Source organism: Equus quagga, chromosome 2 (assembly GCF_021613505.1).
Source record: "Equus quagga isolate Etosha38 chromosome 2, UCLA_HA_Equagga_1.0, whole genome shotgun sequence".
Classification (NCBI taxonomy): Eukaryota; Metazoa; Chordata; class Mammalia; order Perissodactyla; family Equidae; genus Equus; species Equus quagga.
The window spans coordinates 106,971,254-106,994,934 of NC_060268.1; the positions used below are offsets into that span (position 1 = coordinate 106,971,254).

The 23,681-nt window shown below is 48.1% G+C and overlaps 1 protein-coding gene across 5 annotated transcripts in view; it reads right to left on the reverse strand.

The window, feature by feature from the left end:
* Positions 1-21,050: 21,050 nt before the first annotated feature.
* SIPA1L2 (signal induced proliferation associated 1 like 2) overlaps positions 21,051-23,681 on the reverse strand; it is a 210,694-nt gene continuing 208,063 nt past the window's right edge. For all 5 annotated transcript variants that reach the window (XM_046652986.1, XM_046652984.1, XM_046652987.1 and 2 more), the window contains one exon: positions 21,051-22,331. In XM_046652986.1, coding sequence (XP_046508942.1) covers positions 22,185-22,331 — 147 coding nt within the window. In that variant the 3' untranslated portion in view covers positions 21,051-22,184. The remainder of the gene's footprint in view (positions 22,332-23,681) is intronic.

Here is a 23,681-nt window from a genome sequence, read left to right on the forward strand (position 1 = left end):
TCACTGCCAAATGGAAAAGGACTGTGCTGACTTTCCTTGTACCCCACAAGGATAACATGATGATAACACACCTGAGCTTGCTGGGAAATTTTACTCAAAGACCTCTTATGACTAGTCACACATTTTTAAAGGCATTGTCTCATTTAATCTTCACCACAGTATCATGATTTTTATATTGTTATCCTCACTATACCAGTGAGGAACCAATAGATCAGAGAGATTAGGTGATTTGTCCAAAGACACACAGCAGAATTGGAACTCAAGTAGTTTTTACCCCAAAATTCACATATTTCCCTTTTTTTCTCTTTCCCACATAGTGTTATTATTTCAATTCACAACAAAACTTTTATTGAATATCTAGCATATGTTAGACACTGTGGCAACACTGATAAAGTTTAAGAAAAAGAAAACTTTACTTTTCTTACAGTAATTTTGCTTATGAATTTGAGCAAAGATCATCTGAATGAAATGATATAGTTCTGTGAGGGCTGGCAAACACGTGATCAAGCACAATGGCCTCTAGAAGTTCTCTCACCAACAGTCCACAACCTATGATTAAAAACAAGCAGACTTCCCGCAGCCCTGCCAACGTCAGGGAGGCAGGTCCCCGTCCCTCCTGAAGGGCACAGAGCCGGTGTGCACAGGCTGGAGTTTGCAGGCAGGAGCTTGGTCTGAGATGAATGTGGCTTGCTGGGTGTTTGCACAGTTGCCTTGGAAAACTGCCCGGGGCGGCTGGCTCTACCCAGAGCTGACTGGTGGAGGGAAGATGGTGCCCAGGCTCCACCTTCCCTCCCACCCCCAGCTCCTGTCCCGCCAGAGCACACAGGCAGCGTGAAGGGAGGGGGAGGGGCCCCATCCAGGAAGTCGGAGTCTTCACCAAGGGCCTGCTGCTTCCTTGAACCTGAGTCAAGTACAGCCTCTGGGACCTGGGAGCTGTGACATCCAAGTAGCTCAAGTCAGGAAGATTTCTTCTTGCTTCTCAAAGGAACAGCCAGGCCACCTCTGGCTCCTCTGCTGGGCTCCAGGCCCAAGGATGGGGGCCAGCTCCTTCAGTGGCTCCCCAGGGGCCCCATGGGTTTCCCAGGGCGGGCAGCACACTGGGAAAAGATGCACAGGCTCCCAGGGGCTGTCATGTACTCCAGGCTGGGCCTGGTCAGAGGTGACAGTATTTGTGTGGTTGTTGCTCCTTTGACATTTCCCATCATTCTAAACTTTACCCAGGGAGCTGTTTTCCAGAACAAATAGCAACCGAACTCCTGCGTTAGGTGGGGCAGGCAATGGAGATGGAAATCTGAGCCAGAACTGTAACTCACAAAATTGCACTGGAAGGAGCTGTCAGCCTGTTGTCAAGCTGTTTTATGGAGCCCGAGACTCTGTTGCTAAGTGGTCGGCCACACAGAGCTTTGCCCTCCTCCTCCCACCTCCCGTTCTCATGACCCCTGGCAGCTCTGTGGAGACCTTGACAGCCAGGAGTGAGCCCATCAGCCTGGGAATGAGCTCTGGGAGGGGCGTTGTGGCAGAGAGTGTCAGTCCAGGAGGGTGTGAACCAGTCTGAACCCAGGAGTTCCCTCTCCGGGAGGCCCGGGCTGGCTCTCCACCTGGGGAAGCTTGTGGGGGACAGCTGGCTCCTGCGGGGCCAGGAAGTATAGAAGCTTGGCTAAGCTTCCCCTGCAAGCCCCGCTTTTGAAAGCTTGTTCTCTTACTCAGATGTGGCCACATCCGTCTGCCCCAGGAGTAGCCACGTGTTTTTCTGCCTTCAAGATCTTGAAGGGGAACTAGTTTGGAGGGAAGGAGAAATGCTTGGATGCAGTCTTGGGTCAAGCTGGCGCGAGCTTGCCATTGACCAGTAGCCAGGTGTCCAGGCTGTGAAACTGAGCACCGTGTCAAACGTCCTTGAACAGCAAAGATGCAGGATGAAATGGCGGCGAGATCTTTGGGAAGGGTTTGGAAGAGAAAGCAGGTGTGGAGAGCTGCAGAGGGAAGGGGTGAAGACCCACAGCAGACTCTGGGGGCCTTACCTGTGCAGGTACCACCAGCTCCACAGGGTTGGGGGGAGCTCACTAAGTTGGCAGCTGACGATCAGTTTTCCTGGACATTTGAGGGCCCAAGAGTCCTCATTCAGGAGTGTGCGTGGGAGCTCCCTTCCAGGCTGCTGCTTTCCCACTCCCTGCGCTCGTGCGGGTGCACTCACACACACACACACACACAAGCACATATGCGTTACATTGGGATCTAGGTATCTGTAAGCTATAGACCAGGGCTCTCCAAGTCACCTATGTAATTTTAAATTTCCTAGTAGGCATATTAAAAAAGTGAAAGGAATAGATAAAATTCATTTTAATAATATATGCTGTTAACCAAATATATCCACAATATTGTTTCAACATGTAATCAAAACAAAAATGATTAATGAGCTGTTTTACGTGTCTTTACTTACAGTCAATCTTGGGAATCAGGTGCGTATTTTCCACCTACAGCACATGGCAATTTGAACTAGTCCCTTCTCTAGTGTCCCATAGCCAGGGTGGCTTGTGACCATTCCAGGGGACAGTGCAGCTGTAGAATGCAGCACAGTTTGCCCGCTTTCCACAAAAGCAGGCTCTGTGCGAGAAAAGACACAGTTAAGGAGGCAGGAAAGCTGGGTCCCCTCTGCCACTCAGTAGCTGTGTGACTGTGGGCAAGTCACTGTGGGGTGAATAAGCCAGACAGCCCCTATGTCCTAAAACATCTCCCACTGTCACCACAGGGTCACGGGTGGTCTTCCTGCCAGAATACGAGCCTCTCAGGAGGGGATCCTATTAACTGTGTGTGCGTGTGTATGTGTGTTTATGCACGCATGTTTCAGGGACAGTGTGGGAGGAGCCGCCTGGACCCTAGAAATGTGGTCGTGAGATCGGAGCTGGTGGATCCAGGAAAGGGTGGATGGAGGGACATCATCCTCCCAAGAGGAAGAGACTTCATTTATAACATCTAAGAAAATTCAAGGTCAGTTAACGGAAACGACAAAGGAAAGGTCATTCCTGGTTGCAGTTTTGGCGTCAGCGGAAACTGCAGGTGCTGTGGGCTGGGGAGAAAGCCAGCCTCTGCCAACAGTTAGCAGGGGACTTCACTGACGCCTCCTGCAGTTGCTCCGTTTAAGTGCTCATTTTGAGCGCGTGGAATAGGGCAAAAAGGAGAGAGGAAAATATATGCTATGATTCACCAAGAAATGGCACTAAGCTGTGACTCTGACACCTGCTGGGAGGACAAACGAGGGGCAGCCTGGCACGAGTAAACTACCTGGAGAAGAAGCCAGGAGAGCCGAGTCCTGATGCTCGCAGGAGGTCTCACCCAGACAGGTCACTCATTCATCGGCACCAGATTCCCGCCTGTAACGTGAAGGGATCAGACCCAGGAGACACCCTGGGCTGGACAAACTCGCACTAGAACCCAAGCGGCCAAGGCTTCAGGACTTCCCACCATCGGTGGTGGCCCCAGAACATCTCTTCTCTTGGGCTCAAAGAGGGAGACAGGCGCTGTATCTCAAGCTGTGGTCCCTCCAAGCCCATCGCTCTGTGTTTACTTGGGATGGTTGTGTGGAGGGAAGAAAATTATAGGGAACACTCAGGGGTGTGCTGGAAAACCAGCTTTCCTGAAAAACCAAAGCCCTGATTGGCAGCATGACGTAGACACTCCTACCATGGCCCATTTCAAACTACCAATGGCACAAGAAACAACTCGCAAAATTCCCAAATGTTTGTCAGTTGGCTTGTAGCGGGAAAGGCAGGCACCCAGGGCAGTGTGGTGAGATTCAATTCCATCCTGGAGGTGGAAGCTGATCTGTCATGGTCAACATCAGGGTCAACTTCACAGGTGTGCAACCTGTGCAATGGCATAGGGGTTAATACTCTGTGGTCAGCGTCTTGAAATTCTTTAAGTTTTAAATTTATGTTTTGTAAGTGAAGTCTGATGGGACAATGGGGCATGTGCCGTGGCTGGCTTGGCTCTGCGTGGTCCTCCCATGCCAGCTCCCCTACCCACCGCACCCCAGATCCCACCTGGCCTTTCCCTTCACATTCCCACAGCAACCACTTCCATCTTCCCACCCAGTGGGGACCAGAGCACTGGTGCAGGGGGAGTCGAAGCTGGCCTTCAAACAGTGACCATAGGAGACCCAGTGCGGGCCAGCCTGCTGCTCACCCCTGATCCAGGTACTGAGGGTGTCTTGGCCCAGAGGTTGCAATCTCTGGGGGTTGCCATGGGCTGGGCATGGTACCTCACTGTGGTTTCTGGAAGAAGGGGGTCCCTGATGAGTCCCAGAGTGGGGTCCCCAGGAGCCTATGAGGGTCTGCACTCACCCAGCGGACATCCTTGTGCCCATGAGGGCAATGTTAAATAGAAATAAAAAATACTATGGCAGGTAGTAAGAGAGAGAGAGCGTGAAAGAAAGGAAAAGTTCTGAATTTTAATATCTTTAGCAGCACCTTCTCCCTGCTGTTTGAACAAGGAGACCTGCGTTTTCACTTTGTTCGGGGCCTGCAGATCCTGTGGCTGGCCTGGCGAGCACCTGCGGTGGGGCCCTGACCAATGAGGAAAGAACAGAATTCATTAGGCTGAGCTGCTTTCCTTCCCTTTTATAAGACCTCAGGTGCACAGAATTGAGTTGACCACTCTCCCAAGTTCAAGGCAAACTTAGATCCATGTAAGGCCCCTCTTTTGCCTTTTTATTTAAAGTTACGTTTTTTTCCTTTAGCCCCCATCCTCAACCCCTCCCCATCCTCACTTAGCATCCACTTTCATGAAGTTCATAGAATCCATGCAATCCGTCCTCCATACGTTAATTCACGCATATTTATATTTACAGAGAATATACTTTGCTGGTTTGTGGTGTATTGTTTCAAATCACATCTAAATGTTACTGTGATAGAATTCTCCTCCTTTTTCCTGCGTTTGCACTCACCACTCCCCGGCTCTCTGCAGACCTAGTTCATGCCTTCTGATTGCCACAGGCAGTCTCCGGTGTGGACTGCGCAGCATCTGACTTTCCTTCTTCCGGTGACAGACACCCAGTTGCCCAACACTGTATGATCATAAGCAGCACCACGATGAACAGCCTCGGACACGTTCTCTTGTCCACAAATGTGCACGTTTCCTTTGATATATACGTATCATACATATATATGAGAAAAAATGTGCAGTGTGGTACTTCCCTCCCAAATTTCACTAAACACTGCCTGGCTGCTTTCTAAATGGCTATACTTGTCCCTCTTCCAAGTAGCAATGCATGAGGGCTCCCATTTCTCCCACATCCTCGTCATCAATTGCTATTATCCAACTTTTGAGTTCTGGCCAATTGGTGCGGGTAATTTGTATTTCTCTGCGATTCTCATTTGCGTTGTTCTCATTGCTAGCAAGGCTGAGAATCGTTTCAGACACTGTTAGACGTGGAGTTTCTGCTTCTGTGACACACCCACTCATAAATGATGCCTATTTTTCTATTTGATTTATCTTCTTTTCCAGGCTAATTTGAAGAATTTTTTTTACACATTCTAAATACTAATGTTTATCAGCTCTAGAAAGTGGATATAATTTATCCCAGAAAATATTTTCTCTCATCTCTTAACTTTGCCTCTGATGCCAGTTATTGAGCAGAAATCTTGACTTTTGAATTAGTGAAGTCACTCCGGCGCATCCCTTTTGTGTTCTGTTTGACAAGCCTTTCCCAGTCAAGGTTACAAGGATATTCTTCTACGTTTCTTTCTAGCTTTATAGTTTTCTATAGCTTTCAAGCTTTCTTCTAGTTTTGTAGACCTACCTTTTATATTCAGGTTTGTAATGAATCTGGAGGGTTTTTAAAAAATTGTGCGAAGTAATGGATTGGCTTTCTACAATTCTACACATAAACAGAAAAAGTAGGAATGAGCATCAAAGAACCAGCAGAGGGTCTGGGATTAGGATAATGCACCAGAGGGAATGACAGAGTGCTGAATGACTGTAACAGCATGGAATTTGGCAATTGGACAATCCCACAACCATTGCTATCCAAGCTAAGAATTCCTAGAGAGGGATTACCTCTTATCCTAAGCTTGATTTGTACCCAGTTCTTTGTCCCGTTGGCCTATATTCTATTGTCCTTTGATGTATTTAGCTCTTGATGTGAAGCCAAGGAGGGGTGCCAGGCCTGCCAATCCCCTCTCCATGCACACATACACACACACACACGCGTGCACACTAGCTGTGATCCCTGGAGGGCTGCCCTGTCCCTAGCACAGGCTGGATTGTCATTCTCCATTCTTCATCCTTTTGACTTTTGAGGACACAGTCATTGCGATCGGCTCGTCTGCAGCGGCACCGGACCATGCACTCAGTCATGTTCACGTTGCCACTGCGAAAGGAGGCCTAGCAAGGAGCTGCTGCATTATTGACGGTCACACTGACAACAAAGATCTCCTTCTCCCGCTGTTCCACTTGTCCCCTTGAGTAGGCAATCATGAAAGCTGTCAGCAAAGAGAGCTGAACTCAGGTGGCCTCAGCCGTGTCCTGGTTGGGAAGCCGTGTACTTGCCGTGGCCTTTCTGAGCTGGACACTGAGTTCCTTCCTCCTCCTTCCAGACATCCACCAGCACCTATTACCTGGTGAGAGTGTGGTAAAGAGAAGCCAACCATTTGAATAAGGACGTGGTAAAGAAACTCCCGTGCCAGTCGGAGTGATGGGGTTGTGAAAATGCAGTCTGATAAGCATGATCAGATACGCGGAACAATACATTGACCACGGACATTTGTTGAGCCCTGGCATGTGCTGGGCAGCGTTTTAGGCTCTGGGCCACAGCCATGAACAGGATGGGGGAGGGCTCCCAATCTAGAAGGGGTGTATAATGATATCAACAGCAGTTACTTTTGTGCCAGCTACTTTTCCAACCGTCTCACTTGTCTGTACTCTTTTAATCCTCACAAGAGCACTATGAACAGATGCTACTACCATCTTTCTTTTATAAACGGGGAAACTGAGGCACCGTGAGGCTAAAGCACTAGTCCACAGTCACACAGCTCACAAGAGTCAGAGTCCTGGACTTGAACCCAGGCAGTCTGGTGCCCGAAGCCCTAGGAGAGACCTCTCAGGAAAGACTTGTGCAGAAAGGAGGCCAGAGGGGAACATAGACTATTTTCTAGAATTCAAGTGTCCTTGTGGCATCAGTGCCAAGATAAAGGGCACCAGGACAAATTTTAACAATTTGTTCCACATCAATGGGCACACCGTGATCTCAATTTTCAGTGCAAGAAACGTGACCTAGGCATTTCCTCTGTTTCAGACGATGTACTAGCTGTAAGGGATAGAAAATGTGCTGCCAAGTAAACAGGTGGCACTTAATAAGTATTTGTTGGATGAATGAATGATTAAGGGAGTAACTGATTAAATGAAGAAGAATACCTCTTTTTCAGGGAGGATGGGCAGGTAAATGATAACCTTGCCGTCTGGTTGACCCATAAAAGGCACTGAAGTCCTGCAGAAGGGCTGTGACTGTGATGTCTGGACAGGGACGAGTCAGGAGAGTTCATGTACCAAGTTGTTCCTGAGCATGGTTTGGAAGGAAGAAGGTGAGCTTGTCAGGTAGAGAAGGTGGGAGGGAACGTGCGAAGGCACCAGGGCTCAGACGGAGGGCGGGGTTTAGGAAGCCAGTGGGCGTTTGAGGAAGGAGGTGGCACAGAGGAGATGGAGCTGGTGAGAGATGTCAGGAGAAGGCTGCGCTTTATTCTAAGGCACAGGGTAGCCCCTGAAGCATTTCAATCAGAGGCTTGGCAAGGGAAGAAGGATGTTTTGCAGCACCCTGCTGCCTGCAGGGTGGTGCCTGGGGGGTACATGGGGGGCACAGGGTGCAGGGCAGAGCCCAGCAGACCACTCAGGAGTTGGGCACTAGATTCCAGGTAGGCAGTGGTGAGGGCTGAGGAGAAAGGATGGAAATTGGAGGTATTTAGACCGTTAGAACAACCAGCACCACCAGAGAGTATCTTGGTGATGGATTAGCCGTAGCCAGCAAGGAGGAGCTGTGGCCTACACTGACTTCAGAATGCTGGCATAGGTACCAGGTGGATGGGCATCACTCACTGAGATGGAGACAAGGATGCAGGGCGTGAGCTGTCTGGAGTGGGAGTAGAGGATGGTGTTGGGTTCCCTACCCGGCATTGATTCTCTCCTCCCCTTCAACACAGTCCTCTGAATTTGGCCTGGGCAGACCCCCTTCCCTATGCTCCATGTGCTTTGGGGGAAGCTGACCCCAGTCTCAAGTTTCAGGGGGAGCTCTGAAAGGCTTAACTCAATCCCTTGCCTGCTGTGATTGGCTCAGAGATGAGGATGCGGCCCAAGTCACCCAATCAGAGAAAACCTTAGGGCTTTGACTCTTGGGGCAGAGACATGCTCTCTTCCTCTCTCTCTCTCTCTTTGTCTCATTCTGGAGGTGAAGAAGAAGAAGGCAGGCCATCATGGGAAGCTGGGGCAGCCACGCTGGGCGAGGAGAAGAGTCAGCCTTACGATGAAGCTGAGCTGGCGAGATGGAGCAGAGAAATGGAAAGGAGCCAGGGCCCTGGGAGTGTCACTGTGCCACCAGTCGAAACCCATTCTGAAGCCTGCCCGACCTCGAATCCCTGTTCCATGAGCCAAAAATTCCCCTAGCATTCAAGTCTGTTTGAACTGGGTTTCTGTTAATTACAATTGAAAGCATAGTAATTGACACAGGAGAGCAGACTTCTGGTTTGGGAATCTCAAGCTTGAGGTGGGAATTGAAATAGAGATGGGGGTGCCATAAGCAAAGGTTCAGCCACAGGTAGAGAAGCTGTGCCAGCTCCTGTAACCCGGAGGCAGTTTCTATCAGCAGTTGCAAAACCACCAGAGGCTGCAGAAGCAGGCTCGAAGTGGGTGGCTCCAGAAGATCCGGCCAAAGGAGAAGTGAAGAGAACTTGGTGGGGAGCAGAGGTCAGAGAAGCAGCATGGCCAAGCATCCTGGGAAAAGCCTGGAAACCCAGTCAAGTTCATGAACTGCTCTGTGCCCGTGGGTGACACATAGGAAATTTATAATGAAAGGTGACTATTGTTATTAAAATTGAACTTTTTTTTGGCAGCTGGTAGGCCACTGGTGGCCTTCATGAGAGCCATCGGGTCAGGAGGAGTGGTGGAAATGGAAGCTGATTACTGGGCATCTCAGGTGGGCATGCAGAGTGCCAGTGGAGACAGTGGAGACAGCCAGTGGAGACAGCCAGTGGAGATAACTTTATCATAAAACATAGATCAGAAAGGGGAAGAAAAAGGCCAGTTGTTAGCAAAGGAGTTTGTCAAGACAAGAGAAGGTAAGCAACATTTACTAGCTGAATTGAAGGAGATAGAGAAAAAGAGGGTGAGGATACCAAAGGGAGGTGGGGATGGAGCTCTTAAAAGGGATGGTAGAGCATGAGATCGAGAGCCTGGGAAAGGCATCGGCCTTGATTGAGAGGAGGAACCGCTCATCTTCTGAGATGGGAGAAAGGAGAAAGGTGGATGGAAGAGCTGGTTTAGCTAGCATAGGCTGACAGAGGGACTGGGGGAGGCAAAGGCTGGAAGTCGTGGTCAGAGTGGGACATCAGAGCACACAACTTCAAAGGCGGAGGACGTCAGGGGAAGACAAGACCAAAGGAGTGGCCTTGGCAGTGGGGAGCTGTGGTGGGGTGGAGACGAACTTGACAGGAGACAGAGGTAAGGCCAGTCCGCCCTGCACCCTCCCCAATACCCAAATGCATGCACACCTTCCTTCCACCCTCCCAGAACGCAGCCTCCCTCTCTCTCATCCTACCCCTTCCCACTCCTCACACAAATAGAAAAACGCATCCAATTAGCCTTTTAGTTTGAAAATGCATGGATTGGGGCTGGCCCCGTGGCTGAGTGGTTAAGTTCGAGCACTCTGCTGCAGGCGGCCCAGTGTTTCGTTGGTTCGAATCCTGGGCGAGGACATGGCACCGCTCATCAAACCATGCTGAGGCAGTGTCCCACATGCCACAACTAGGAGGACGCACAACTAAGAATATACTACTATGTACTGGGGGGCTTTGGGGAGAAAATGGAAAAAAATAAAAAATCTAAAAAAAAAAGAAAAAAAGAAAATGCATGGATGGAAAGGGAAGCACTGAGGACAACTGAGTGTGACGGCTTAGAGGACCTCCTGTGAGGGACAGCCGCATTGCTGAGATCAGGGACTCAGAAGTTTGACGTCCCGTGTATTCTGAGTCCCCACTGTATAGACCAAGGCACAGTGTGCAGGGGTGGGGGGCCCCGGGAGTGAGCAGAGGGAAGTGGTCAAGGCCCGACCTTCCCATTCTGACTCAACTGGACTCCCTCTGGTCTCTTGAACCACAGGTGGCTTTCCACCTAGCCACACAGCACAGACTCTGGGAAGGGGGAACGGTTAGCTATCAAATCAGCTGGGCCTGGTCAAGGCTCCACCCCTGCCAGACCACTGCTCTGTTCTCTTCTTCCAAAGTCTGGAGAACCAACCTCCAAGCCAAATGCACTTAGCACCCAGCCCAGCAGATGTGAGGACCCCACCTGCAGAGGGAAAAGAGCCAGGCGCTATCCCCCCGGAAGGAAACTGTCTCAGGTCCTCCCAAAGTCCACGTACCCCCTTGTACTGCTCCCCTGAGCATGGACTCTCATCGCGGGCTGGAAATTTCAGCCCCATCTAGCAGAAGCGATGCCATAGAAGCAGCTTGGAACCTTCGCTGCAGAAGAGCCGGCTGAGCTGCAGTGTGGGTATCAGGCTGACCCAGTTGGCCCAAGCCCCACGCACTGCAGATGTGATTGAGCTGCCTGGTGTGGAGCAGCACAAACAGAAAATCGCCTGCCGCTTGTTTCTGCATCCCTGGAGGGGTGCGGGCACCAGGGAAACGGGTTCTAGACGCCTGCAGGAGCCAGGCGCAGGCCCCTAGATTGCTTTTGTTTTGCCATGTTTAAGAATTTAATACTTGGAGGGGAGGGAAATGCTTTCACTTGCAGGCGTTTACTTTGGCAAGGGAGATGGGCTGGGATCTTAAAGTGAGTTGGTCCTGGCTAGGAAAATGCATTGTTGGGTTTCCTCCTCCATTCGCGGCTCTGAGGATGCTCCAGCCCACTCTGCCCTGGCTTGGTCATCAGGGAGCCCGTAGCTGGGACTTCACTGATGCGCTGGATTTTCTAGCAGGAGAGGAGGACCTGCCATCCGGAGTCTCCCCTCTGCCTCCTTCCGCGCCCAGCCTCCCCTCCTCCCCCCCTGGCCCTGAGTGATCCAGGCAGGTCAGGGGCTTCGGGGCGCTCAGTGGCTGTTGAGGCGGTGGCCCAGGTTCGTCCCACCTGCCTGGGAGCAGTGACGTGGCTCCCTGCCGCTGCACACCTCAGCTGCCCTGGAGTTCCCAGTTAACCGTGTGTCCCGCCCGCCTGCCACAGTCAAATGAGTTTCTGCTGCTGCTGCTGCCCATGATGTCCCAGGAGACACATGCACAGGCTAATTTATGAGTATCTGCCCGAGGGTATGGTTCCCACCAGCACTGGGCAATTTGAAAGCAGCCATCTACGTAGGCATTTGTGGGTTTGAATAGTGAAGTATCAGTCCATCGTCTTGGTGCACTCTGGTAGGAAAATAAAAGTCTTTACAAAGATACTAATATTTTGTTTGATTCCCGGCACCCACAATGTGAGATGATGTTAACTTCTCTTCTCTTTTTTTCCAGTCATGCCTGGAAAGAGGGCTTGCTCATTGTGCTGCTCTCAGCCACAAGGTGGGAGATGAAATGAAGACCAGCTGAATCGTGGAGTGAGGTTTGGCAAGTGGGTGTTCCTAGGATTCGTCTTTCCCAAAGCCTTCCTCTCGGCAGCCTCTCCTCTCCTTTCCCTCTCACAGCACTTGGGCTGCTACTTGTGTTATACACTCCATGGTGAATCGTGAGTCCTCTGTTGATAGAGTGTCTCTCCGACTGGCCACCGCCTCCTTAGAGACTCACTCAAGCTGTATTCCCAATACCAACGCAGTGTCTGCCCCAGGGCAGGTGTTCAGTACAGTCTCTGGGTGAGAAGGAGTTGAGGGCGATAGGGACAGGAAGGAGACGTTATCATCGGGGGCACCTGGGAGTGATATTACAGTGGGGTATGACCAGTTCATGTCACTTATGGGACAAACCTCCTACAAGGACTAAAATCGTACTTGAGAATATTGTCCATGAATTATCTAGATCCAAGACTCTGCTGAGAAAAAAGTCTGGATAGGAGATTTTTCCTTCTAGAGTTTTCTGATATTTGACAATACATTCTAGGCCCAGCTGTCACCCTTAAAAAGCATAGGCTGTGGCCACCTGGTTCCTCACAGCTACCACCCAGGTGGAAAAAGGGCAGAGAGCATCTTTAACAAGCACCCACCAAGAGTCCTTCTCAATCTTCTTGCTTCTCAGGCCCCTTCTGTCTGCCCTTTCTCCTAACCTCAACATGAGAACACTTGTGGTGAAGGACAGCAAGGATAAGCAATCTGTGGGGGTTAGATATCCTGTCCAGGCAACTATTTAAGATAATTTACCTCTTAACTTCAGACTGATTCATGCCCTAAGCAGCGAGGTCAGCCAAGATCATGCGAACACTCAGTCTACTTTCTCTTCCTGCCAAGTTTGGCGAGCTGAAAGGAAGCAGCATCTTAGGGAGTGCATGTGAAAACTCTGCCCTCTGTTCGAGTAGCACTCAAGGGTACAGAGGGACATCTCTCAGTTCCCTAATAGCGAGCAAGGCCTCACATGAGCCCACAGAAGTTCTGGGAAAACATAGAAAGATTACTTGATTGATAACTGCTAACGGCACCAGTTAACTATGACCTTTCCAGGTAAAGATGCTCACGAGTGAGTCAACATGACGTCCCCAGAGGCCCTGCATGGAAGTGGGTGGGCCCTGACCCAGCGTCCTCCATGAGCGTAAGTTCTGTCTGCCTCTCTCACTGGGCTCTGTCAGATTGTCTGCAGGGCTGGGCTGGACCTTTCTCCTTTTTGAAGAACATGAACTGGGCAACGCTCCTAGTACCTCCAAAACGGTGATGCGGGGTGATGGAGGGTCCTGAGTCCGACCTGTTCTACACCTGTGCCTTGATTATGCTCAAGTGTTCCATGGTCAGGGTGGAAATTACCGTGGGAGCCAGGCTGTAAGCAGGTCCACTAGGGTTGAGTTTATCATGGAAGGCAGTATTGAAAAAATAGTTTCCCCAATAATTCATCTCAAAAGTGTCCAATGATGCCTGCATATTTTTACTTCTGTGTTGATTGTCCTAACTGGACCAAGATAATCAAATCTTGAGTACAGATGTCCTAAGCCAAAATGCAGACAGTGCCATAATTCACAAGCTCACCACTTCCCTTGATATGGTTGACGAATAGCCTCATCTCAGGTTTATGTTAGAAGCTTGGTCTCGCCTGAGTCCCAGGCCTCAGCCCATCTATCTGGGCTTTAGTCTTCTTTTTCTACCAAGTGAAAGGGTCGGTCCCTTCCAGCTCTGTGGTTCCTCTTCCTTCCAGTCAGTAGCAGCACCTTCTCACGACGGCCTTTGTTTTTCCCTCTGAAGTGTTTTCTTGCTCAGGGTTTCCAGGCTTCCAAATCCTCAAGCACCGGAAGCTATTCATCTTTAATCCCGTCCCTGCCGCCCTGGGGTCTGATCTCACTCCTTAGCTCATCCAACCTCACGCTCCTGCCAGATGCTCCAATTGCAGAGCGAACTGTTAAAACTGAGGGCCTGGAGCAAATATTTCAGTCTTTCTTCCTCTTCTATGCATTAATTACCAAATTAATCACTCTTCAGAGAGCACTCTTCTTTTCCCCCGTTGCATCTCCTGCAGGCCTGCAGCGCAAAGCCTCTCGGAATGACGTCTCTTCTCTCTGAATATATGGCAATGGATCAAAGTCTGGCTGCTCTGGAACATCCAAGGAGTACTTCAGTGATGTTTTATATTTTCCTGCACTTGTTCCAACAAGTCTTTATTTTTTGCGAGGTTAAGCTTCCTGGTTTCTCTGTGCTTATCTATCTCAAATCCCCACAAACAAACTCGTTCAGGTCCCCATCCCTATCCTTTTAAAAGAACTTAGTTTTTCATTGTGGTGAAATACACATAAAATTGACCATCTTAACCCTTAATAAAGTGTAAAGTGCAATGGGACTAAAAGCACATTCAGGCGTGGGCAGCCATTGCCATCAGCCATCTACAGAACTGTTCCATCTTCCCAAATTGAAACTCCACACCCATTAAACAACAGCTACTCATCCCCCTCCCCCAGGCCCCGGCAACCACCATTCTCCTTTGTCTCTGTGAATCTGACTACTTCAGGGACTTCATACAAACGGTATCATACAGTATTCGTTCTTTTGTGACTGGCTTACTTCACTCAGCATGACGTCTTCCAGGTTCATCCACGTGGTAGCATGTGCCGGGATTTCATTCCTTTCTCAGGTTGCATAAAACTCTACCATATGGATATAACACATTTTGTTTCTCTTTTCATCCATCAGTGGACACTTGGGTTGCTTCCCCCTTTTGACTACTGTGAATAGTGCTGCTGTGATCATGAGTGTGTAAATACCTGAGTCCCTGCTTTCAATTTTTTGGGTAATGACCAGAGGTGTAAGTGCTGAATCATACGGTAATTTTACATTTAATTTTTTGAGGAACCACCATTTTACATTCCCATCAACAACGCGCAAGAGTCCCGATTTCCACAGATCGTCACCCACACTTACCCCATCCCTATCCTTTTCACTTCTAATACAGTTCACCACAAGGCATAATTCAGGAGGGAACAAGGCCATGCACGATGAAGCCTCAGAGAAGAATAAAGGCAACAGGTTTCTATCAGAGCCAAGAGTTGTTGTAAGAGGGCCGGGTAAGTCAAATTTTCCACACAAGAATATTGAAAATGGTCACAGGGGCTGGCCCCGTGGCCGAGTGGTTAAGTTCGCGCGCTCCGCTGCAGGCGGCCCAGTGTTTCGTTGGTTCGAATCGTGGGCGCGGGCATGGCACTGCTCATCAAACCACGCTGAGGCAGCGTCCCACATGCCACAACTAGAAGGACCCACAACCAAGAATATACAACTATGTACCGGGGGGCTTTGGGGAGAAAAAGGAAAAAAATAAAAAAATCTTAAAAAAAAAAAGAAAATGGTCATATATACTGGCAAATACTTTTATAAATAAAATGTGCACCTACAAGTTCCACATTCATATCCATTAATATAACATTATTATTATTTTTTTAAAGATTTTATTTTTTTCCTTTTTCTCCCCAAAGCACCCCCGGTACATAGTTGTATATTCCTAGTTGTGGGTCCCTCCAGCTGTGGCATGTGGGACGCCACCCCAGTGTGGCTCGACGAGCGGTGCCCTGTCTGTGCCCAGGATTCGAACCACCGAAACACTGGGCCGCCTGCAGTGGAGTGCGCGAACTTAACCACTTGGCCACAGGGCTGGCCCCTATAATGTTATTTTTATGGTAGAACTAAGTTTACGCGCCCAAACTGGTTCTTTGGACAAGTGAACGCAGGCTTCTTGCAGACATCTTTCCATATATGGCTACATTGTTGGAAAAGAGTTAAATGATACAATTTCCCATTTGGAAATGAGTGTTACTGGCAGGAATAATCCTCAGACAAATAACGAGACAGCAGACAGTTAGGGTAGCCAAGTTTAGTGCAATTTTACATTTCAGGGCAAATCACTTCAGAGGCCCTTGCTCTGAAAGAACAGATCGGAGAACCTGTTAATTAGGGAGAAACACTCGATTTCAGAGCTCATTTCAACAATGGGATTAGTATAAGCCCTGGGCCCGCCTCTGCCAGGTCCATAACCAGGTCACTAGCAGGCCTGCCTGGACTCCCTCCTCTCCCCAGGGGCATTCAGAAAGGAAATGGGCTGAGGACGATGATGTTGGCTGAACAAAAGCCTTCAGATAATTTAAGAGAAACAACAAAAAAGAATCGAGTAGGAGGTGAGGGATTAACCCTTGACCTCTGTGCCCTGTGGAGGAAAGGGCCCCTTCCTCCGAGAATAGCGTTGCGTCCTCAAGTGCTTAATTGAAAGCGCTGCAGAATGCCCGGTCTTGGAATTCCATATTCGTGCAAGTGGGGACTGTGGGTTTTAGCCTGCTGTTTGGCAAGCCCTCGGCCCAGATGGGGCTCCGTAATGACTTCTAGGAGGTGTTTAATCAGATCCTTGAAGAGCACATGACTGCCATGCTTAATTATTCCAATTTAATGGAGCATTCAGCTAGATCCCGCTTGGTTTGCTGTCAATGATCATGGTCGTGGGGAGGAGGGGCAGGGCACCATTTATGCTGCGCACAGTGGTGGCGACTGCCAGGGTCTGCGCCCTCCATCTGCAGATGGGTATTATGGCTGTTCTCGCTGAGCCAGCCCCAATTTAGTTGAGGCAGACAGTTTACTGAAATGCTACGAGTCTGAATCCCTGTCTGCACACCGCCTCCCTCACAATTTCACTGGGTGGAGAAAGGCTAGGAGAACAGCTGATAGAAAAACAACACTTCAGACCCCAGGGCCTAACAGCCTGATTGACGGGTACTGATGGCCAGGACATCAGTGGTCTAATCCTTACCTGTGTTCTTTAAAAACTCAGCTATAGTTCAGGGTCAAGGGGATATTGGCACGTCAAGGAGGCTGATTGTTTCTCATTCGTTCTTCTGAAAAACCAGGCTGCTCTGCAAATTTTAGGCAGATCTCTGATATTAGGGATGGAAAGCAGAGGTCAGTATTTTTCAGAGTCTGCAGATGTTAATAGTTATATCAAAACTTTGATTCTAAGGATTGAAGGAGACAATACACTTGCTGATATCAAGATGAAACTCAGGGGCGCTTGAAGATTTTTTTTTTTGGTGAGTCAGATTGGCCCTGAGCCAACATTTGTGCCAGTCTTCCTCTATTTTCTATATGTGGGACACCACCACAGCACGGCTTGATGAGTGATGTGTAGGTCTGCACCCAGGATCCGAACCTATAAACCCCGGGCTGCCAAAGCAGAGCACACGAACTTAACCACTATGCCACTGGGCTGGCCCCAGTTTTTAAAATTTAAAATTTTTTTTTTAAGTAACTTAAAAGTCTCCAAATCTTCTATGTTAAAATTAAAGAATGTCACCTTTGGGGGTGATGCTCATTAAAACCTTTTATAAAATTCATGAGGAGACTTTTTTTGTGCCTAAATTTCTACCTAATTCCTATTATTCAAAGTCAGGAAGCTTGGTCTTTGGGTTAATTGGGAGGTCACAGGTCAGAAACCTAATGCATTCCTCCGATTTGGCAGGTTTCTTACCACTTTCCCTCCGTGGAGCATCCCAAACACACTCGCCTCCCACCGGCCTCTAACTACGTGTTGAATGGAGCCCCTTCAACGCTGTCCACGATCTTGTCTGCTTGCGAGTGACACACCTGAACCGCATGCACTAGAACCATTAAATGGTTTTAAACGTGTAAGCACAAAACCCACAGACACTCCGGGGAACTGGAACTTCCTGTTTCTTACTAACCACTCACGCAAAGGAGCGAAGCGTCTGCATCTCCTCCTGCCCCCTGATCCTCCAACTTGGAAACTCTGAAGAATCAACACTGGCGTGATTTCAAAGGATCCCGGATTACTTAATAATCTCCAGAAGTTGGGACTAAAAGTGGTGGGCCTTCGTCTCTTAGAAATGTTCACACGAATGTATTTCATGGTGACTGTCGTGGCAAAGGGTGGCTTTGTCGCAGACGGCGGCTTGTTTCTAGTGACATACCTTCCTCGTTGGAAACAAAAGTAGGGCCAACTCTTCAAGAGCTTATATTCACAGCTTCCCCACAACTAGAGAGTTCATGGGTTGGTCAGTCTAAATTCTAGTTTGTTCTCTGTCAGCTGCAGCTCCAGGTTTCTCGGTCCAATATTTTGCACAAAGAACAAGTGATCTCAATATTCAAGTTCTCCACTATTGACCAGAGTTACAGTTCTTTGTGAAGAAATCTATCAAGAGCATCATTCTCACTGTTTTTTATAGCTCTCTCTCTGCTCTTCGGCTCTGCGGACAAGAAGCTATGGTTTACACCCTCGTGAGTTTGATGAAGACTCCAGGTTAATGACATACAATCAAGTTCTGCCATTTAATGGACTTGCAAGACCGCAGCATCTTGGTCTTCCAAAGAGACTTGTGACATCAGCAAAGGCAGGGCTCTACTGTTATGCCTCCTCCCCCAAGGTAACTTTTTTTTTTTTTGAGGAAGATTAGCCCTGAGCTAACATCTGCCGCCAATCCTCCTCTTTTTGCTGAGGAAGACTGGCCCTGAGCTAACATCCGTGCCCATTTTCCTCTACTTTATATGTGGGGCATGTGCCACAACATGGCTTGCCAAACAGTGTGTAGGTCTGCGCTCGGGATCTGAACTGCTGAACTCCAGGCCACCAAAGCAGAGCACACGAACTTAACCACTGAGCGACCAGGCCAGCCCTGTAATTTACATTTTTAATGATAAACCTGCTCCCTGATACTGAGAAGCACAGGAAGAAAAGCCTCTAACATACAAACTAACTTTGTCACATACTAGATTGGCCTAAATAGGAATAGATCACTCCATATAGTTAGGAAAAGACTGCCTGATGTTAATTATTCTTAATAAAACTAGTGATTTTTAGTGGATATACTCCAATATTTAATTAGTTTGCACCCAGTAAGTTCTTACAGAAAGTCAACGCGTTTAGTTGTTAAGGGCTACATTTTGTAATTAACAGTCTTCACCAGGATGCCAAGTGGCTCAAAACCACATGCGCTATGGGAGTTTGATAGAGATTTCTCTATGGCTTGGTTGTTGATGGAAACATCTGTTTGAAAAAGAGTTAAATGGGCCAAAATCATTTTGGCCACATTCTTTGGCTTGGCCCTTTGGAGGCAGACTAAAAGATTATTCATTCTTTTGCTAGTATAGACTGAGAAGTCTTTCTTGCAAAAAACACCTTCTGGTTTCCTCCACAGGGATGCCTTAGGAAGGTGGGATGGCTCTCTGGTCAGGTAGATTTCGGTCTGATTCCTTTATTTTCCCTACGCAGCATTACCCTTGCCACCCCCTTACTTGTCCTCTAAAGCAAATCCCTCCATCTCTGACCAACAGTGCAGAAGAGTTACATCCAGGCCCCCGCCAGGGGACATGACGATCTGTCGTTAAGCTTTCATTAAAGGCAAGGAATATTTAGGGAAAACTGTCTGAAGAACATGCAGTTCATCCACTCCTCTGAAGTTTAGGGCTTCTTCCTGAATCAAACCTTGCCCTCACGTCTCCAACCTGAGGGCAGTTCAGTGGGTTCTATCTACAAATACGCTTTCAAGTGTGACCCACCTTCTTCCCCTATCTTCTCCGCCTCACTGTAGTCCGTGCCAGCACTGCCTCCCACATAGACTGATCTTTCTTTTCTACTCTTTCTCTTATACCAGGGGTTGGTCAACGATGGTGGTGGGTGGCCTGCAAGCTATGAACGTCTCTTCCAGCTTTAAAGGGTAGTAAATTAGAATTTAAAAATAAGCAACAGAGACACTGTATGACTCCCAAAGCCTAAAATATTTACCATATGCCTTAGAAGAAGTTTGCAGATGCCTGTCTTCTGTGATTCCTTCTCTTTTAGAAGTCAGACTAATCCTTTTAAGATATAGGTCATATCACGCTGCTTTCCTGCTTCAACAGCTTCCTTTTGACTTAGAAGAAAAGCCAGACTCTCCCACAGGCTTCAGTTCTATAATGATCTGGCTTTTACTCATCTCTTCTAACGTGTCTCCTACCACTTTCCCCCTCACTATCTATCTTCCGTACATCCTGGCTTTCTACAGCCTCAGGGCCTTTGAACTCAGAGTTCCCCCACCTGGAATTTTCCTCCCCTGGGTTCTCATGACCAGCTTTTTCTCCACCTTCAAGTCTCCTAGCCACGAGGCCTCCCCTGAGAACACTGTCCACGTCTCAATTCTTCATCTTTAAAGAGGTAAGGATTATAGTAGCTGTCCTGTAGGTTTGCTCTATCGATAACGAGCCTCAGAACAGTGCCTGGCACATAGTAACTATTCAAACAACGTGAGTTATTATAATAATTATTTAAGGGAGCCCATCGCAGGCACTCTTCATTTCTGTCTTTCACATTTTGAAATAATCTTATGCCTATCTCTCCTTCTTAGACCGTACGGCCCATGAAGACAGGGCCCAGTTAGACTTGACGGCTGTTGGCTCTCCGGCTCCTGGTACAGCGCCTGGCACACAGTGATTGGAAAGACAGGGAGGGAGGGAGAAGGATTCACAACGGGCCTATGATGTCCTGACTCCTCAAGAAACTGCATTCACTGGGTGCCTTTCAGAGGTGGCGGCTTCAAGAAACAGCCTTACGAAGCCTAATGTTACATCTGATGTTAAGGATATTTGCCAATGTATCTCTCAGGTGAAGCCCATGTGAGAAATCCCTTTAAGGGTAAATTCTGGGAATTGCTTTGCTTCCTCTGAATTCTTGATACGGTTTCTGTTCTCAGATGGTTGAGAACTTTCTACCTTGCTCTGTTTCCCTTCCCACTTAGGCCCATGTTCTATGTCTTCCTTCTGTCTTACATTTAATTCAAATTTACAGTTTACTCGTTCCTGATTATTTTTCAAATTCCTACAATTTTATTGTATGTATTTCCTTGCAAGCCACATCAAATTCTTTGTTGAATAAAATGCTAATTAAGAACAAAAGGCAACCTTGGGTAAATCACTTAACTCGAGCCTCAGTTTACTGAGTTGTAAAATGGAAATCCCACCATCTATCTATTAAGGCTCCTGTTAGGATTGACGAGAAGGATGAAAAGTGCAGAGAACAGTGTCTGGCGGGATGTAGCAGCTATTAATAAACATCAGTCACTCTTTGCTTGAAATCAGTCTAGGATTCTATAAGAAGAAGGCTAAGCAGTGTTTAATACAGATCAAGATCCTAAATGACCCAAAGTAAATTCACATTCACTTAGCTTATTGACATATTAGATCATAAAAATCTATATTCGCCTGACAACACTGTTACTTATGTGGACTCTTTTAAACATTTATTAAAAAAGCAAAACGTACGTTCATCTCAAATAGAACAGTTAAAAATGGTAAAGCAATACAAACAAATTGTTACTAGCAGCATCCAGTTGTTAGAATTCCCCGCCCTGCTCCTGCGACTTTCCTGGGCAAGCCCAGCCTTTCCTGAGCCTGCTGCCCGCTACCCCTCTCTCATCATAGTGCAGGTAAAACCAAGTTTATAAAATTAACAATTTCAGGTTAAATAAGCTTAAATAAGGGTGTTAAATACAAGACACTTCATCAAAGCTTCTGTACAAAGATAAACAAATTTGGCATTGTACACGTGATTCTGCTGGCTCACACACACGGCAGAGGCCTGGGAAGGAAGCGGATTTATTCTCTCTCGGCAGAGCGGTAACTATACAAAAGTGAACGAAGACTTGAAGTGACTACTTAGTGAGCCATTTACAAGGCATATGTATCTTTTTTTAAATCAGAACACTGTTAATATTCAGGCACCGTTTGCTCCTGCAAATAAATAAGTCTGTAAAGTAGTAACTGCATTCAAACTAGTGTTAAACACATCAGTGCTTTTCCCGACACAGCTTTTCCCACTATTTACTACGCCTCTTTCTTATTGCTATGATAATGTGGCTGTGGAAATAAAACTACTGTACATCCAAAAAAATAGAGCACCTTTAACATTAAAGTATATGTCTGATTATTTGTTTTCATGTTTATTTTACAATACTAAAGCCCAAACTATGGTAAATTGCTTTAACATCTCTACCAGGTCACCTGATATATAGGGAATTAACCCAACTCTCTTCCCTCTTGAGGTAAGCCCACACCAGAGCACCATTGGAGTAGAGTCTGAACGGAAAAGGTCTACACGACACCGGGGTTTACATTCATCTTGACACCGGGAGTTACATTCATCTTCATCCTCACGTCAGCCTTGCTCTCCGCTATCACAAGATGGTACCAAGAAAGAGTCGCGGCGGCCTATCCTGCCGGGGTGAGTGGTGCTGGACAGAGTGGAATAGCAAGGACAGCTACGATTGGCTGAAAGCATAACTAAAAACCACACGTTTGCAACTTTGCAGGGACTCTAGGTATTTCCCAATGGTCCCTTGGTGGGGCGGACTGGTTACGATTTTTTGTCGATGGTGTTGAAAAACCATTCCGTGAATTTCCGCAGCTGAGCGGTCGCCGTCTGGGACTCCTCCTGCAGCCGCATGTTGTCCTGTCGCAGATGCTGCACTTCAGCCTGGAGAACGGCCTTGTCCTGCTTCTCCTGCGAGAGGAGAAACAAACTGAGTCATGGCGAGGACTGACGTGTTCTCTCCTCCTAAGCTGTAGCACAAGAACGCTTTATCCTTAGCTTTCACTTTATTTTTTGAGGGGAGGGGGCCTGATTTCCTCGGAGGAGGTCTGCCTGATCCTGGTTTGTGCCAAAAACAAAGGGATGCGATGAACAGCTCAACATACTCTTTCCTTTCGTCCCACTTTGCTCTCGACAGGAATCAAGACAGCTGCTATACAGGAAGGTGATTAATCACGGCTTAACTTATCCTCTCTCCAAAAGGAGACTGCAGTGAGGGGTTAAAAGTAATAGCCACGGACAGACGCCCAGAGCTCTCCAAGGGCACTTCCTTACCCTACAAAACTGGGACCAACGTAGCTGTAGACCCGACGTTTGTTTATAATAAAAAACGTCTTTAGGCTTTCCACTCCATCCTGATGCTTTCCCGCTACGGTCTATCTCCACAACGACCGTAAAAGTTTGTCATTAAAAATTATGTCAAAACAATCAAGATTCTTCAGAAGAATCACATCTGGAGTTTGCAAAATACAGCAATGAAAAACGGACAACACAAGTTTCAGCTCCCAAATGCTGAAAGGGATGTCTTGCCCCCGGGAGAGAGGGGGTCACTGTCAGATGATGACAAATGGTATTTGGTAACGGGATCTGACCTGACCGCTAAGTCCAGCAGATGCCACCAGCAGCACCGGGCCGGATGGCTGTGCGGGGTAAGCCGGTGGCTGCGGCCACTACAGGAGACTCTTTCCACCCTGGCATGCCTGGCACACCCTGGAGGTTTGCTACTATTTCCTGGTCCCTTTTCAGGCCCTCCCCTGTACTACCTGCCTCACCACTCGACTGAAGGACGCCGGTCCCAAGAGGGGCTTGAGTGAGAACTGATTACTGACGTCCCCGTAAGGACCGATCTCAGTCCCCACACATCCTGACTTTCCTCAGTCACTACAAGAGGTTCAAGCTGCTCTGTCACTCCCCATAACCTGGACTCTCATTCTCTAGTGGCTCAGAACTCCCCACATCCCTGCTGTGACTCAGTGGTCCACCTCTCTACGACCCCTCGACCCCTTTTACTGTGACCCATGGAACTCATACTCTGTCATTAAAATCTACACTCTCAGCCTCTGCTCTGAAAACCCCCTTCATCTTCACGCTCTCAATGAACCCTAGGTCACTCCTGAAGACACTGCTTCCCCACGCTGCTCTCCCACAGCCTGAAGGACACAGGGCCTGGAGGTCAGGCAGCGAAACAACTGGTCTCTGGTTGTTCTGTGCAGATCACTGCTCCTCCCTAATCCTCGCTCCTTTGAGAAGCATGACATTAGG